At 43.0% G+C, this 18,835-nt stretch overlaps 1 protein-coding gene across 1 annotated transcript; it reads left to right on the top strand.

The window, feature by feature from the left end:
• Nucleotides 1-284: 284 nt before the first annotated feature.
• Nucleotides 285-10,888, top strand: LOC124027203 (protocadherin-20-like). Its single transcript, XM_046339671.1, has 5 exons — nucleotides 285-542; nucleotides 1,028-2,428; nucleotides 2,904-3,097; nucleotides 9,082-9,171; nucleotides 9,325-10,888. The coding sequence occupies exons 1-5, from the start codon at nucleotides 495-497 to the stop codon at nucleotides 10,268-10,270; spliced, it is 2,679 nt and encodes an 892-aa protein (XP_046195627.1). The 5' UTR covers nucleotides 285-494; the 3' UTR covers nucleotides 10,271-10,888.
• Nucleotides 10,889-18,835: the final 7,947 nt, after the last annotated feature.

Genomic DNA, 18,835 nt, shown 5'->3' on the forward strand with positions numbered 1-18,835 from the left:
TTACTAAGGGTACTTTCTTCTCTCTGTTTTGAACACACACACACACACACACACACACACACACACACACACACACACACACACACACACACACACACACACACACACACACACACACACACACACACACACACACACACACACACACACACACACACACACACACACACACACACTCTCACACCCTCTCTCTGCAAAAAAAACAGGGCAAGATCCTTGAACCGCCTCTCCCTTCCCATCCCAGCGGCTGTCTAATCTCATTGGTTGCCGTCAGGGGGGTTATTTGCATATTGTGGGCGTGTTCCTGACTCAGTGTTGGGATGAATGACTCTGTTCAGTTCAGAAGGCGACAAGACAGCAACGAACTCTGCAGAGGCTATGTGCTACTGCGACGCTGATCAACTCGGCACACGACAAAAACCTCTGATGCGTTTAGCTCCGGGCTCTCCGCTCCGGTCTGTAGGTCAAACCACGTCGAGCCAGGTGGAATAAACATGTACAACAAAACAGGACCGGGACTTAGCTCGAGAGGAGTACTGTGGGTAAGTGTTTTTCTCATTGTAGTCTTGTAAAAGGAGTCTTTCTATTTTTTTAAAAATGAAGAGAGGAAGATTTTTTTATTTTTTTAAACCTCATAGTTCAATGTCAAATGAGAGTTTGGCTTGCGCTTCAATCAACTTGCAACTTCAACGTGTGTCATGTAATTGATGAGTAGTAACGTGTATGTTGTTTTCAATATATCTTAATGTCTGTGGTTCAAAGCCTAGACTACGTTCTACTTGTTATTATTTAATTAAAGAGTTAAAGAGTAAAAAAAATGTGTATTTAAAAAAATGTAAAAGCATATATGTGCCTGTTTAGAAAGTCTAATGTAATCAGTGATTTTCTTTACATCCTCGGCTATTGACTCCATAATATAACTGTATCGGTCAACATGTTTGTTGTCCCCCCCCTGAGACTGATTCTCTCATGTCTGGAAGTCTATTTGTTAAACCCCCCATGTTTCTGTACTGTGTCTGTATTTCAGGGTTTGTGTATACTCCTCCTTTACACCAGCCCCCTCTGCTGTTTTGCTAATTTCAGCCAAGCCAAAGAGCTGGTCTATAAGATAAAAGAAGGATTACCGTCGGGGACACTGATCGGATCCATGGGCTCTGACTTACACTTGGATTTATCCCTCGATCCCCATGTTTTATTCAATCTGCCCCAGAAGAAGCCCAGTGATCAGTATGTCACTCTGAACAGCACTACGGGACAGCTGTTTACGTCTGGGAATGAGATCGACAGGGAGACGCTCTGCCCCGACTCCTCGGAGTACGACCAGGGCTGCGTCCTCTCCCTGGATGTGTTTGTTCTACCCCAGCAGTATTTCCAGCTGATTAAGGTCAAAATCTTGGTCGAGGACGTCAACGATAATCGTCCGCGCTTCCCGACGGGCGAGATTCGGGTTTCCGTCCCGGAGAACACCCAGGTCAACGCGAGGTTCGCGGTGGAGCAGTCAGCGACCGACCCCGATCTGGGGTTTCACGGGGTTCAGACTTACTGGCTGGTCAACGACTTTGGGGTGTTCACTCTGGACGTAGAGGAGAACGAGGGGGGTGAGCTGACACCCTTCCTCATCGTGACCGACGAGCTGGACCGGGAACGACAGGAGGAATACGTAACGGATATTATAGCAGAGGACGGTGGGCTACCACCTCTCCTTGGCACCGCCACGTTGAGGATTATAATCACTGATGTCAACGATAACTGTCCTCAGTTCACAGAGTCACAGGTCAACGTGACGCTCTACGGGAATACGACTAAAGGAAAGCACCTGTCCAGGTTACACGCCTTCGACCCCGACCAGGGCGCCAACGCCGTGATCAGCTATGCGTACAGCGACCGCGTTCCCCGGGAGGCTAGAGCCCTGTTCCATCTGGACCGGATTACCGGGGTGATCAAACTGGCCGGTCAGATCAACACCGCAACCGGGACGTTCTACAAACTCACCGTCCTCGCCAACGGGCCTGGTTGCGTCCCTGCCGTCGCCACGGTGACGGTGCACGTGATCCGGGTAGCTTCCGGTCCGCCTGTCATTACGCCGCGCTACATCGCGGCGGAGAAAGACGGCGTGGTCACGATGAAGGAGTCCGAACCTCCGTTTTCCCCAATCGCGTTTTTCACCGTGTCGAACACGGACCAGAGAGGACAAGGGACGGAATGTCTACTTGAAGGATTCGGCCCGTTCCGACTGACACCTTACAAACGGTTGAAGAACGAGTATCTGTTAGAGACGACGGAGCCGCTGGACCACGAGCAGAGGCAGGACTACGAGCTGACCGTAGTGCTCAGGAACCCCAGAGGTCTCGCCATTAAGACCTTCGTTAAGATCCTGGTTCTGGATGAGAACGACAACGCGCCGGTCTTCAAACAGTCTCTGTATGAGGTGAGTGAATGTATTTATGAACACAGGAATGTTTAAACGGTTGTTATGGTTACGGTTAGGGTTTGGACATGAACATTGAGCATGTTATTGATAGTACATTGATTTTCTTAAGCCATTTCAGTACAATAATACAAAATATAGAGTATTTTTTGTTGTTGTTGAAAAATAATTGTTGTTGACTAATAAAATCAAAAATGTATTTTAGGATTTACTTATTTATTTTAGTATTTACCTATTTATTTCAGTATTTACACATTTATTTTAGAATTTACACATTTATTTCAGTATTTACACATTTATTTTAGTATTTACTTAATTATTTTAGTATTTACAAATGTATTTTAAAATGTACATATTTATTATAGTATTTACTTATTATTACAGTATTTACACAATTATTTTCGTATTTAGGTATTATTTATTGATTTTAAAATGTACTTATTTGATCCCTTGTTAACACTTATTTGATTGTCAGGTCTCTGTGGAGGAGAACAACCCTCCCAACAGCTTCCTGACCCAGCTCCAGGCCACAGACCAGGACAGCGAGGCCAGAGGAGAGGTCATCTACACGCTGGGGTCAGACGCTCCCTCCATTTTCCTCCTGGAGAGGCTGACCGGCGTGCTGACCGTGTCCACATCTCTGGACCGAGAAGAGAAGCAGACCTACAGGTCTGTCGCATATTGATGATGTAACGTAACGTATTATGACTGATATTGTATGGATTAGAATGCATATACAGTGCCTATACAGTGCCTTGCGAAAGTATTCGGCCCCCTTGAACTTTGCGACCTTTTGCCACATTTCAGGCTTCAAACATAAAGATATAAAACGGATATAAAATATTTTTGTATCCAAATCCGGCTTTAAACTTCTTCACAACAGTATCTCGGACCTGCCTGGTGTGTTCCTTGTTCTTCATGATGCTCTCTGAGCTTTTAACGAACCTCTGAGACTATCACAGTGTAGGTGCATTTATACGGAGACTTGATTACACACAGGTGGATTGTATTTATCATCATTAGTCATTTAGGTCAACATTGGATCATTCAGAGATCCTCACTGAACTTCTGGAGAGAGTTTGCTGCACTGAAAGTAAAAGGGCTGAATAATTTTGCACGCCCAATTTTTCAGTTTTTGATTCGTTACAAAAGTTTGAAATATCCAATAAATGTCGTTCCACTTCATGATTGTGTCCCACTTGTTGTTGATTCTTCACAAAAAAATACAGTTTTATATCTTTATGTTTGAAGCCTGAAATGTGGCAAAAGGTCGCAAAGCTCAAGGGGGCCGAATACTTTCGCAAGGCACTGTATGTGTTTATAGTAATAATAATAATTTACTTGTTTAGCTTTTTCATTACACAAAATAATCACAAAGTGTATTAAAAAAGTGAAACAAAACAACAAAGTTGGTGGAATTAAATATATCTATGTCAAAGATGACATAAACCTGTTCTTTATCAAGGGTGGCATAAGCAATGTTTAATATAAGGCTTTATAAATCATGTTAAATTGAGGCATCACAAAGCATTGATAACCCATCATGCATCTTGGTAGAGAATTGCAACACCAGCGTGGTGGGTTAGACTCCCACCCGTATGTAAAAATGTATTCAGGCGTGACTGCAAATGGCTTTGGATAAATGCCGTGTGTTATATTACTCTAAACCCTTTGTAGGACAGGCCCAGACCTCTTTCCCTCTTGGGCGCACAGCCAATAGTGGACCTGATCTCAACTGTCCCCATAATGCTGCAGAATCACACACTCTAAAGTGCAGTCCTTCACCAAAAACATTGGAAGGGCCCTTCTAAAATCCATATTTATTTTTTGGCTGAATTCCAGAGGGGGGGGGGGGGTCCCGGGGGGAGGTTTCCCCCCATACTCCGTTTTCTCGGTTTTGTTTTTCCAGGTTTCAGATTTCCCCGTGTTTTTCTGTTTTTTCCACATCTTTTAAAATATACAATAAACACATACCATACTAAAACCAAGGCTGATGGTATGTGTTTACAGTACAGCATGGTATCTCTGAAGGCTGGTGGTGTGTATTTATGGTATCTCTGAAGGCTGGTGGTATGTGTTTACAGTACAGCATGGTATCTCTGAAGGCTGGTGGTATGTATTTATAGTACAGCATGGTGGTCCTTCTGTAGCTCAGTTGGTAGAGCATGGCGCTTGTAACGCCAGGGTAGTGGGTTCGATTCCCGGGACCACCCATACGTAGAATGTATGCACACATGACTGTAAGTCGCTTTGGATAAAAGCGTCTGCTAAATGGCATATATTATTATTATTATATTAAGGATGGTGGTATGTGTTTACAGTACAGCATGGTATCTCTGAAGGTTGGTGGTATGTATTTATGGTATCTCTGAAGGCTGGTGGTATGTGTTTACAGGACAGCATGGTATCTCTGAAGGCTGGTGGTGTGTATTTATGGTATCTCTGAAGGCTGGTGGTATGTGTTTACAGTACAGCATGGTATCTCTGAAGGCTGGTGGTGTGTATTTATGGTATCTCTGAAGGCTGGTGGTATGTGTTTACAGTACAGCATGGTATCTCTGAAGGCTGGTGGTATGTATTTATGGTATCTCTGAAGGCTGGTGGTATGTGTTTACAGTACAGCATGGTATCTCTGAAGGCTGGTGGTATGTATTTACGGGACAGCATGGTATCTCTGAAGGCTGGTGGTATGTGTTTACAGTACAGCATGGTATCTCTGAAGGCTGGTGGTATGTGTTTACAGTACAGCATGGTATCTCTGAAGGCTGGTGGTATGTATTTACAGGACAGCATGGTATCTCTGAAGGTTGGTGGTATGTGTTTACAGGACAGCATGGTATCTCTGAAGGCTGGTGGTATGTATTTATGGTATCTCTGAAGGCTGGTGGTATGTACTTACAGGACAGCATGATATCTCTGAAGGCTGGTGGTATGTATTTATGGTATCTCTGAAGGCTGGTGGTATGTATTTACGGGACAGCATGGTATCTCTGAAGGCTGGTGGTATGTGTTTACAGTACAGCATGGTATCTCTGAAGGCTGGTGGTATGTGTTTACAGTACAGCATGGTATCTCTGAAGACTGGTGGTATGTGTTTACAGTACAGCATGGTATCGCTGAAGGCTGGTGGTATGTATTTATAGAACAGCATGGTATCTATGAAGGCTGGTGGTATGTATTTATAGAACAGCATGGTATCTCTGAAGGCTGGTGGTGTGTATTTATGGTATCTCTGAAGGCTGGTGGTATGTATTTATGGTATCTCTGAAGGCTGTTGGTATGTGTTTACAGTACAGCATGGTATCTCTGAAGGTTGGTGGTATGTATTTATGGTATCTCTGAAGGCTGGTGGTATGTGTTTACAGTACAGCATGGTATCTCTGAAGGCTGGTGGTATGTATTTACAGTACAGCATGGTATCTCTGAAGGCTGGTGGTATGTGGTTACAGTACAGCATGGTATCTCTGAAGGTTGGTGGTATGTATTTATGGTATCTCTGAAGGCTGGTGGTATGTATTTATAGAACAGCATGGTATCTCTGAAGGTTGGTGGTATGTATTTATGGTATCTCTGAAGGCTGGTGGTATGTATTTACAGGACAGCATGGTATCTCTGAAGGCTGGTGGTATGAGTTTACAGGACAGCATGGTATCTCTGAAGGCTGGTGGTATGTATTTATGGTATCTCTGAAGGCTGGTGGTATGTACTTACAGGACAGCATGGTATCTCTGAAGGCTGGTGGTATGTATTTATGGTATCTCTGAAGGATGGTGGTATGTGTTTACGGGACAGCATGGTATCTCTGAAGGCTGGTGGTATGTATTTACGGGACAGCATGGTATCTCTGAAGGCTGGTGGTATGTGTTTACAGTACAGCATGGTATCTCTGAAGGCTGGTGGTATGTGTTTACAGTACAGCATGGTATCTCTGAAGGCTGGCGGTATGTATTTACAGTACAGCATGGTATCTCTGAAGGCTGGTGGTATGTATTTACGGGACAGCATGGTATCTCTGAAGGCTGGTGGTATGTGTTTACAGTACAGCATGGTATCTCTGAAGGCTGGTGGTATGTATTTACGGGACAGCATAGTATCTCTGAAGGCTGGCGGTGTGTATTTATGGTATCTCTGAAGGCTGGTGGTGTGTATTTATGGTATCTCTGAAGGTTGGTGGTATGTGTTTACAGTACAGCATGGTATCTCTGAAGGCTGGTGGTATGTTGGTGGTATGTATTTACGGGACAGCATGGTATCTCTGAAGGCTGGTGGTGTGTATTTACGGTATCTCTGAAGGCTGGTGGTATGTATTTACAGTACAGCATGGTATCTCTGAAGGCTGGTGGTATGTGTTTACAGTACAGCATGGTATCTCTGAAGGCTGGTGGTATGTGTTTACAGTACAGCATGGTATCTCTGAAGGCTGGTGGTATGTGTTTACAGGACAGCATGGTATCTCTGAAGGCTGGTGGTATGTATTTACAGTACAGCATGGTATCTCTGAAGGCTGGTGGTATGTATTTACAGTACAGCATGGTATCTCTGAAGGCTGGTGGTATGTATTTATAGTACAGCATGGTATCTCTGATGGCTGGTGGTATGTATTTACAGTACAGCATGGTATCTCTGAAGGCTGGTGGTATGTATTTACGGGACAGCATGGTATCTCTGAAGGCTGGCGGTGTGTATTTACGGTATCTCTGAAGGTTGATGATTATTACAGATATAACTCAGCCTCACCTCATACAACAAACATTCACCTACATTCATTTAACATATACAGGTTTATATTCACGAGTTAGTACAAGCAGCTAGAATAGCATCGCCACAATTCAGCAATGTAATATCAACAATCCGTTAAGTCCATGAAGTGCAAAAGTTAGGAATTCAAAGGTCAGGGAGCATGATTGATATAGTACTGTAAAGTACTGTAAAGTGTAGTACTGTAAAGTACTGTAAAGTGTAGTACTGTAAAGTACTGTAAAGTGTAGTACTGTAAAGTACGGTAAAGTGTTGTACTGTAAAGTACTGTAAAGTACTGTAAAGTACTGTAAAGTGTGGTACTGTCAAGTACTGTAAAGTGTAGTACTGTAAAGTACTGTAAAGTGTAGTACTGTGAAGTACTATAAAGTGTACTACTGTAAAGTACTGTCAAGTGTAGTACTGTAAAGTACTGTAAAGTATAGCAAATTCCACCATGTCTTGATTTTAGAGTCAACTTAACTGACCTGTCGGGCTCGGGTGGGGGGGGGGGGGTTATATAAAGACCTGACTGGGTCCATCACCCCAACAGCCCACAGTATGACTTGTTATATAAAGACCTGACTGGGTCCAACACCCCACAGTATGACTTGTTATATAGAGACCTGACTGGGTCCAACACCCCACAGTATGACTTGTTATATAAAGACCTGACTGGGTCCAACACCCCACAGTATGACTTGTTATATAGAGACCTGACTGGGTCCAACACCCCACAGTATGACTTGTTATATAAAGACCTGACTGGGTCCAACACCCCACAGTATGTAACTTGGTTTCAGTTGAAAGCCACTTTCATAATTGTAACGTGACTCACATACATTCTCTTTAGATCATGTGTCATCCTGCAGCACAACATGTTATGTCACAATTATGAAGCCTCTATGAAGCATGACGTACGGTTATAGATGCTTTGTAACACATTGATGTAGAGCTTAGTCAGGTAGGCTTTATGAAGCCCTTATGAAGCCTTTATGAAGCCTCTATGAACCATGACGTACGGTTATAGATGCTTTGTAACACATTGATGTAGAGCTTAGTCAGGTAGGCTTTATGAAGCCCTTATGAAGCCTTTATGAAGCCTCTATGAAGCATGACGTACGGTTATAGATGCTTTGTAACACATTGATGTAGAGCTTAGTCAGGTAGGCTTTATGAAGCCTTTATGAAGCCTCTATGAAGCATGACGTACGGTTATAGATGCTTTGTAACACATTGATGTAGAGCTTAGTCAGGTAGGCTTTATGAAGCCCTTATGAAGCCTTTATGAAGCCTCTATGAAGCTTGACGTACAGTTTTAGATGTTTTGTAACACATTTATGTAGTGCTTAGTCAGGTAGGCTTTATGAAGCCTTTATGAAGCATGACGTACGGTTATAGATGCTTTGTAACACATTGATGTAGAGCTTAGTCAGGTAGGCTTTATGAAGCCTTTATGAAGCCTTTATGAAGCTTGACGTACAGTTTTAGATGTTTTGTAACACATTTATATAGTGCTTAGTCAGGTAGGCTTTATGAAGCCTTTATGAAGCATGACGTACGGTTATAGATGCTTTGTAACACATTGATGTAGAGCTTAGTCAGGTAGGCTTTATGAAGCCTTTATGAAGCCTTTATGAAGCTTGACGTACAGTTTTAGATGTTTTGTAACACATTTATGTAGAGCTTAGTCAGGTAGGCTTTATGAAGCATTTATGAAGCCTTAATAAGCTGAACGTCATTTAAAGCGGAAACTGGATATATGGATGACACAATGCATTATAACTGCCTATGGATGTTCATAGTGTTTTTTAAAATATTTATATATATATCTGCAATATGTTTTGTTTATTGTTGTTGTAATATTGTGACGAGACAATAATAAGTTTGTAAATCCTAAACTGTATCCTCTGCAGGTTCATGGTTCGGGCGGTGGACCGAGGGACCCCCAGGAGAGAGTCTATAGCTACAGTGGTCATCACTGTGCTGGACCGCAATGACAACAGGTAAGAGAAAGGCCAGACACTTTGTGATAACTGCTGTTTTGATTGATTGTTTTGATTGATTGATTGTATTGTATTGATTGATTGATATGATTTGATTGTATTGATTGATTGATTGATATGATTTGATTGATTTTTATTTTTTTTACCCAACAGCCCGCGCTTCATCAACAAAGACTTCACATTCTTTGTGCCGGAGAATTTCCCGGGTTTTGGCGAGATCGGCGTCCTCTCGGTAACTGACGCGGACGCAGGTGAGAACGGATGGGTGGCCCTCTCCATCCTCAATGGCAGCGACATCTTCGTGATCGACGCGGGGCGCGGCGCTCTCAGGGCCCGTACCCCTCTGGACCGGGAGCAACAGGGGACGTACTACCTCTGGATCGAGGCAGTCGACGGAGGGGAACCCTCTCTCTCCTGCCTCACCGTGGTTACCGTCCTCCTCCTCGACGTAAACGACAACCCTCCCGTCGTCTTGTTCCCCCAGTCTAACCAATCCTACATGCTGGTGTTACCTAGCACCCTACCAGGGACCTCCATCACAGAGGTTTACGCCGTGGATAAAGACACGGGAATGAACGCCGTTATCGCCTACAGCATCATCAAGAGGAAGGGTGGCGAGCCGGGGTCGTTTGATATCGACCCGGACACAGGGAACATCACGTTGAAGAGAGAACTGAGTGACCGCGGTCTCTACAGTCTACTGGTTAAAGTCTCGGACCACGGTCAACCCGAACCTCTCCACTCCACGGTCCTGGTCAACCTCTTCGTCAACGAGACGGTTTCTAACGAGAGCTACATCCGGAGTCTTCTCACCGGGGAGGAGGCTGAGATCCAGATGGAGGAGAAGCAGTGGTACGTGGGTAAACTGACAGAGAGGCCCGGCAGGGAGGACCTGTTCCCCTGTCAGCCGCTACTCATAGCTCTGTCAGTGACCTGTCTGGGACTGTTCTGCATCGTCGTCACATTGACTGCTTATGTCAGCTGCAAGAAACTGAAGAAATGGAGGAAACGTCAAACGAAAAGACTAGAGGTTGAAATGCCTTTGAAGGTGAACGGTGACGACGCAGATAGAAAGCGGACGGAAATCGCAAACATTTGACGACGTCGACATTTGCAAAGACTTTGAGGCAAAGACTCCCAACCTACAAAACTGCAAACTGTTTATAGACAATGTGAATTGTGAAGTGTAGATTTTCATCCTCAAAAAGACAAAAAGGCCCGGATCCCAAAGTGCACCCCCCTTTTGCCTATTTAGTGCACTATTTTTAAATCAAGGGCCCATGGTGGTGCACTATATAGGAATTAGGGCGCCGTTTGTGACACGGCCTCGTTTTAAAAACGTATTAAAAGACCCAACGTGATGTATATATTGTAGATAATATGAAATGTTTTATAACTTTATAACAAAATCTTTAAATAGACAAGATTATTTTATTTTATTTATTTTTCAAGAAAGCCCTGAGAAATTACTCCTTAAACTTACAAATTTATAAAATGGGAGAGATTCTATTTTTATTTTTTTTCACAAGGATGTCAAGATCATTGGAAAGGGATGAGGATCATTTGGTGTGTATAACAATATTGATTGATTGATTGATTGATATAACAATGTGTTTTTTCACACCCCTTACGATTGCATTGGAAAAGCTGACCCCCAGAGTGCAGTGCAGAAGTCAATTAAAATCAATTAAATTAAATTAAAGTCAATTAAAATCTACTGGATTTTGTGTGAGATTAAAATTTGTATTTTGTTGTGATACAGTTTCAAGAGGAGGCTTCTTGCCTGGCCACCAAACAAGCCCCCTTAAGTCTGTCCCAAATGGCACCCTATTTCCCTATAAAGGGCTCTGGTGTAAAGTAGTGCACTATATAGGGAATAGGGTTCTATAGGGCCCTGGAGTGCACTATGTAGGGAATAGGGTTCTATAGGGCTCTGGTCTAAAGTAGTGCACTATATAAGGAATAGGGTTCTACAGGGCCCTGGTCTAAAGTAGTGCACTATATAGGGAATACGGTTCTACAGGGCCCTGGTCTAAAGTAGTGCACTATATAGGGAATACGGTTCTACAGGGCCCTGGTCTAAAGTAGTGCACTATATAGGGAATATGGTTCTATAGGGCTCTGGTCTAAAGTAGTGCACTATATATAGGGAATATGGTTCTATAGGGCTCTGGTCTAAAGTAGTGCACTATATATAGGGAATATGGTTCTATAGGGCCCTGGTCTAAAGTAGTGCACTATATATAGGGAATATGGTTCTATAGGGCTCTGGTCTAAAGTAGTGCACTATATAGGGAATAGGGTTCTATAGGGCTCTGGTCTGAAGTAGTGCACTATATAGGGAATAGGGTTCTATAGGGCTCTGGTCTGAAGTAGTGCACTATATAAGGAATAGGGTTCTACAGGGCCCTGGTCTGAAGTAGTGCACTATATATAGGGAATAGGGTTCTATAGGGCTCTGGTCTACAGTAGTGCACTATATAGGGAATAGGGTTCTATAGGGCTCTGGTCTACAGTAGTGCACTATATAGGGAATAGGGTTCTATAGGGCTCTGGTCTACAGTAGTGCACTATATAGGGAATAGGGTTCTACAGGGCCCTGGTCTGAAGTAGTGCACTATATAGGGAATAGGGTTCTATAGGGCTCTGGTCTACAGTAGTGCACTATATAGGGAATAGGGTTCTATAGGGCTCTGGTCTACAGTAGTGCACTATATAGGGAATAGGGTTCTATAGGGCCCTGGTCTGAAGTAGTGCACTATATAGGGAATAGGGTTCTATAGGGCTCTGGTCTACAGTAGTGCACTATATAGGGAATAGGGTTCTACAGGGCCCTGGTCTGAAGTAGTGCACTATATAGGGAATAGGGTTCTATAGGGCTCTGGTCTACAGTAGTGCACTATATAGGGAATAGGGTTCTATAGGGCTCTGGTCTACAGTAGTGTACTATATAGGGAATAGGGTGCCATTTGGAACGCATGCTTAGTCACCTCCCAGTGAACCTGTCATTCCCTAAACCATGTTCTTATTGTCTGTCTCTGAAAACAAATCCTTGTTTGAATATTAAAAAGTGCTTTATTTTCATATTATATTGCTCTTCTGAAATTAAAACGGCCTACCGGGTCATGCCTTTTATATTAGGATGTAAATTAATGACAATGTTTTGATTATAAATTAGAATTTAAGCGGAGGGGAAATTAAATGAATCCCCAATTTAACTAGGAAAGTCAGTTAAGAACAAGTTCTTATTTACACTGACGACCTACCAGGGAACAGTGGATTAAATGCCTTGTTCAGGGGCAGAAGGACAGATTTTTACCTCGTCAGCTCAGGGATTCGATCCAGCAACCTTTCGGTTACTGGCTCAACACTCTTACCACTAGGCGACCTGCTTTAACCACTAGGCGACCTGCTCTTACCACTAGGCTACCTGCTCTTACCACTAGGCTACCTGCTCTAACCACTAGACTACCTGCTCTAACCACTAGACTACCTGCTCTTACCACTAGGCTACCTGCTCTTACCACTAGGCTACCTGCTCTAACCACTAGACTACCTGCTCTAACCACTAGGCTACCTGCTCTTACCACTAGGCTACCTGCTCTAACCACTAGGCTACCTGCTCTAACCACTAGACTACCTGCTCTAACCACTAGGCTACCTGCTCTTACCACCAGGCTACCTGCTCTAACCACTAGGCTACCTGCTCTAACCACTAGGCTACCTGCTCTAACCACTAAGCTACCTGCACTTACCACTAGGCTACCTGTCTCTAACCACTAGACTACCTGCTCTAACCACTAGGCTACCTGCTCTTACCACCAAGCTACCTGCACTTACCACTAGGCTACCTGTCTCTAACCACTAGACTACCTGCTCTAACCACTAGACTACCTGCTCTTACCACTAGGCTACCTGCTCTAACCACTAAGCTACCTGCACTTACCACTAGGCTACCTGCTCTAACCACTAGGCTACCTGCTCTAACCACTAGGCTACCTGCTCTAACCACTAGACTACCTGCTCTAACCACTAGGCTACCTGCTCTAACCACTAGACTACCTGCTCTAACCACTAGACTACCTGCTCTAACCACTAGGCTACCTGCTCTAACCACTAGGCTACCTGCTCTAACCACTAGGCTACCTGCTCTAACTACTAGGCTACCTGCTCTAACCACTAGACTACCTGCTCTTACCACTAGGCTACCTGCTCTTACCACTAGGCTACCTGCTCTAACCACTAGGCTACCTGCTCTAACCACTAGACTACCTGCTCTAACCAATAGGTGACCTGCTCTAACCACTAGGCTACCTGCCGCCCCCCTCTAACCACTAGACTACCTGCCGCCCCAACACACAAACATCCAAATGAAACAGGCTGTAAGGGACTGATCCCAATGAAACAGGCTGTAAGGGACTGATCCCAATGAAACAGGCTGTAAGGGACTGATCCAAATGAAACAGGCTGTAAGGGACTGATCCCAATGAAACAGGCTGTAAGGGACTGATCCCAATGAAACAGGCTGTAAGGGACTGATCCCAATGAAACAGGCTGTAAGGGACTGATCCCAATGAAACAGGCTGTAAGGGACTGATCCCAATGAAACAGGCTGTAAGGGACTGATCCCAATGAAACAGGCTGTAAGGGACTGATCCCAATGAAACAGGCTGTAAGGGACTGATCCCAATGAAACAGGCTGTAAGGGACTGATCCCAATGAAACAGGCTGTAAGGGACTGATCCACATGAAACAGGCTGTAAGGGACTGATTCCAATGAAACAGGCTGTAATGGACTGTTGGAGTAATATCTTTGATATCTGGTGCTTCAGGATCAAATGTCTCAAAACGGTTCTGTAGACTATCTACAATCTAGATCAGTTATCTACAATCTAGATCAGCTATCTACAATCTAGATCAGCTATCTACAATCTAGATCAGCTATCTACGATCTAGATCAGCTATCTACAATCTAGATCAGCTATCTACAATCTAGATCAGCTATCTACAAACTAGATCAGCTATCTACAATCTAGATCAGCTATCTACGATCTAGATCAGCTATCTACAATCTAGATCAGCTATCTACAATCTAGATCAGCTATGTACGATCTAGATCAGCTATCTACAATCTAGATCAGCTATCTACAATCTAGATCAGCTATCTACGATCTAGATCAGCTATCTACAATCTAGATCAGCTATCTACAATCTAGATCAGCTATCTACAATCTATATCAGCTATCTACGATCTAGATCAGCGATCTACAATCTAGATCAGCTATCTACGATCTAGATCAGCTTTCTACAATCTAGATCAGCTATCTACGATCTAGATCAGCTATCTACAATCTAGATCAGCTATCTACGATCTAGATCAGCTAGATTGTTGTAATCCTCATCTGTTATCATTGTCCATATAGAGCAGAGACTGATAGGAGACTGATAAGAGACTACATATAGAGCACAGACTGATAAGAGACTTCATATAGAGCAGAGACTGATAAGAGACTTCATATAGAGCAGAGACTGATAAGAGACTGATAAGAGACTACATATAGAGCAGAGACTGATAAGAGACTGATAAGAGACTACATATAGAGCAGAGACTGATAAGAGACTGATAAGAGACTACATATAGAGTACAGACTGACAAGAGACTACATAGAGAGCAGAGACTGATAAGAGACCAATAAGAGACTACATATAGAGCAGAGACTGATAGGAGACTGATAAGAGACTACATATAGAGCAGAGACTGATAAATGACTGATAAGAGACTACATATAGAGCACAGACTGACAAGAGACTACATATAGAGTAGAGACTGATAAGAGACTACATATAGAGCAGAGACTGATAAGAGACTGATAAGAGACTACATATAGAGTACAGACTGACAAGAGACTACATAGAGAGCAGAGACTGATAAGAGACTGATAAGAGACTACATAGAGAGCAGAGACTGATAAGAGACTACATAGCGAGCAGAGACTGATAAGAGACTTCATATAGAGTAGAGACTGATAAGAGACTACATATAGAGCAGAGACTGATAAGAGACTGATAAGAGACTACATATAGAGCAGAGACTGATAAGAGACTGATAAGAGACTACATATAGAGTACAGACTGACAAGAGACTACATATAGAGTAGAGACTGATAAGAGACTACATATAGAGCAGAGACTGATAAGAGACTGATAAGAGACTACATATAGAGTACAGACTGATAAGAGACTACATAGAGAGCAGAGACTGATAAGAGACTACATAGAGAGCAGAGACTGATAAGAGACTACATAGCGAGCAGAGACTGATAAGAGACTGATAAGAGACTACATATAGAGTAGAGACTGATAAGAGACTTCATATAGAGCACAGACTGACAAGAGACTACATATAGAGCAGAGACTGACAAGAGACTACATATAGAGCACAGACTGACAAGAGACTACATTTAGAGCAGAGACTGATAAGAGACTACATATAGAGCAAAGTGTGTGTCTGTGTGTGTGTGCATCTCCTTGTCATCAAGGAACTCCCTACATGTCAACAACCTAGCTATGTGTATATTGTTGTCATAGACTTCTCCTCTACCTCTTCTCAGAAAACCGGTGTGGGTTAGTTTGGGTGAGGCTCTGACACAAAAACAAACCGTGAGAGACAAAGAGTATGCGAAGGAAAACAAATACTCCAGTCCAACCACGTGGAGATCATCTTGATAGGGCTGCTGGGTATTTTACCAGTCTGGAACATCTTGACGAGGCTGCTGGGTATTTTATCAGTCTGGAACCAGATCATCTTGACAGGGCTGCTGGGTGTTTTACCAGTCTGGAACCAGATCATCTTGACAGGGCTGCTGGGTATTTTACCAGTCTGGAACCAGATCATCTTGACGAGGCTGCTGGGTATTTTACCAGTCTGGAACCAGATCATCTTGACAGGGCTGCTGGGTGTTTTACCAGTCTGGAACCAGATCATCTTAGGCTGCTGGGTGTTTTGCCAGTCTGGAACCAGATCATCTTGACAGGGCTGCTGGGTGTTTTACCAGTCTGGAACCAGATCATCTTGATGAGGCTGCTGGGTATTTTACCAGTCTGGAACCAGATCATCTTGACGAGGCTGCTGGGTGTTTTACCAGTCTGGAACCAGATCATCTTGACGAGGCTGCTGGGTATTTTACCAGTCTGGAACCAGATCATCTTGACAGGGCTGCTGGGTATTTTACCAGTCTGGAACCAGATCATCTTGACGAGGCTGCTGGGTATTTTACCAGTCTGGAACCAGATCATCTTGACGAGGCTGCTGGGTATTTTACCAGTCTGGAACCAGATCAGAGGCTGCTGGGTATTTTACCAGTCTGGAACCAGATCATCTTGATGAGGCTGCTGGGTATTTTACCAGTCTGGAACCAGATCATCTTGACGAGGCTGCTGGGTATTTTACCAGTCTGGAACCAGATCATCTTGACGATGCTGCTGGGTATTTTACCAGTCTGGAACCAGATCATCTTGACGAGGCTGCTGGGTGTTTTACCAGTCTGGAACATCTTGACGAGGCTGCTGGGTATTTTATCAGTCTGGAACCAGATCATCTTGACGAGGCTGCTGGGTATTTTACCAGTCTGGAACCAGATCATCTTGACGAGGCTGCTGGGTGTTTTACCAGTATGGAACCAGATCATCTTGACGAGGCTGCTGGGTATTTTACCAGTCTGGAACCAGATCATCTTGACGAGGCTGCTGGGTATTTTACCAGTCTGGAACCAGATCATCTTGACGAGGCTGCTGGGTGTTTTACCAGTCTGGAACAAGGCTGCTCGTCAAGATGATCTGGTTCCAGACTCGTAAACAAATATGTGCACAACATTTTTGAGAAATTTGCTTTTTGTGTCTATGGAACATTTCTGGGATATTTTATTTCAGTTCGTGAAACATGGGACCAACACTTTACATGTTGCAGTTATATATTTGTTCTGTATATGTGTGCATTTAGTAAATTTAACGTTGTACTTTATAGATCTCAGTGGGGTTATTTTGAATTTAATGGGTATCACATTTAGAATGCACCAGATAAGTGAAACTGTTGTAAAGTGTATATCTTTCAATATAATTACCTTTAAATTACAGAATAATCCCACTATACCAGTCAATATAATTACCATTCAATTACAGAATAATCCCACTATACCAGTCAATATAATTACCATTAAATTACAGAATAATCCCACTATACCAGTCAATATAATTACCTTAAATTATAGAATAATCCCACTATATCTTTCAATATAATTACCATTAAATTACAGAATAATCCCACTATAACTGTCAATATAATTACCTTTAAATTACAGAATAATCCCACTATACTTGTCAATATAACTACCATTATGACACAGAATAATTCCACTATACCTGTCAATATAATTACCATTAAATTACAGAACCTAACCATTAACCCTTTAACCTAACTCCTAACCCTAACCTTAACCCCTAACCTCTAGCCTAGGTCATGTTAGCTAACCCTTCCCTCTAATCCTAACCATTAACCCTTTAACCTAACACCTAACCCTAACCTTAACCCCTAATCCCTAGCCTAGGACTTGTTAGCCACTTAGTGAATGTTAGTGTTAGCCACCTAGTCACCTAGCTAAGGTTAGCCACTTAGTGAATGTTAGCGTTAGCCACCTAGACACCTAGCTAAGGTTAGCCACTGAGTGAATGTTAGCGTTAGCCACCTAGTCACCTAGCTAAGGTTAGCCACTGAGTGAATGTTAGCGTTAGCCACCTAGTCACCTCGCTAAGGTTAGCCACAACATATTGGAATATGTCATACTTCATACGTATTTCAAATTCGGTAACATGTTGTACGAATTGTAATTAATAACATATCATATTAAATGTAGCCTAGTGGTAGGAGTGTTGGATGAGTAACCGAAAGGTTGCTGGATCAAATCCCTGAGCTGACAAGGTAAAAATCTGTCGTACTGCCCCTGAACAAGACAGTTAACCCACTGTTCCCCGGTATGCTGTCATTGAAAAATAAGATCTTGCTCAGACCTTACAAGGGAGCCCTGCGAAACTGCGATACGCCACTGACCATACCAAACTTAACATATCAGTGTCCCACGATTTTCGTTTGTTATATTACGTCTGCCCCTGAGCCCAGGTTGGTGGGCAACCGTAAAGCACGTCTGACATTTGGTCCCAATCCGTGGCCGACTGTGCAAGGCCAAGTCGAGTGAAATAGAGATTTAAATACGAAAAGGGAATTCTGATGTAGCACACCACAATGATTTGAATAAATTTGATATTGAAATTATGGAATTGTTACTATATATATTTATTTCTTTACATTTTGGGCAGTGAATTCTTTTTTTTTGGTGAGCAATTTGAGAGCAAGAGAAATTACACTTGAGAATTACTAGAATTGAAGCCAAAAAATGAAAAAACGAATCCAGGCGAGATAATTGTTATACACATCAACATACCGAAAGGCCTTTCGAAGGTCTGCTTAATATCTAGACAGGGAAAAATGCAGCACATGTCCATTTCTTGGGAAAATGAACCCTACTTTTATTAATCAGAATCAATGTTTGTTATTGTGCACAGAGCCATACTCCATCACCACAACAGCTGTAAATACTATATGGCCAGAGAG

Source organism: Oncorhynchus gorbuscha, unplaced genomic scaffold (genome assembly GCF_021184085.1).
Source record: "Oncorhynchus gorbuscha isolate QuinsamMale2020 ecotype Even-year unplaced genomic scaffold, OgorEven_v1.0 Un_scaffold_2990, whole genome shotgun sequence".
Classification (NCBI taxonomy): Eukaryota; Metazoa; Chordata; class Actinopteri; order Salmoniformes; family Salmonidae; genus Oncorhynchus; species Oncorhynchus gorbuscha.

What these genes read in the sequence shown, in the direction of transcription:
- LOC124027203 (XM_046339671.1), top strand. Translation starts at nt 495, where the DNA reads ATGTACAACAAAACAGGACCGGGACTTAGCTCGAGAGGAGTACTGTGG. An exon ending in GCTCGAGAGGAGTACTGTGG is followed by an intron (nt 543 to 1,027) that starts GTAAGTGTTTTT and finishes TCTGTATTTCAG; the next exon opens with GGTTTGTGTATACTCCTCCT. An exon ending in CTGGACCGCAATGACAACAG is followed by an intron (nt 9,172 to 9,324) that starts GTAAGAGAAAGG and finishes TTTACCCAACAG; the next exon opens with CCCGCGCTTCATCAACAAAG.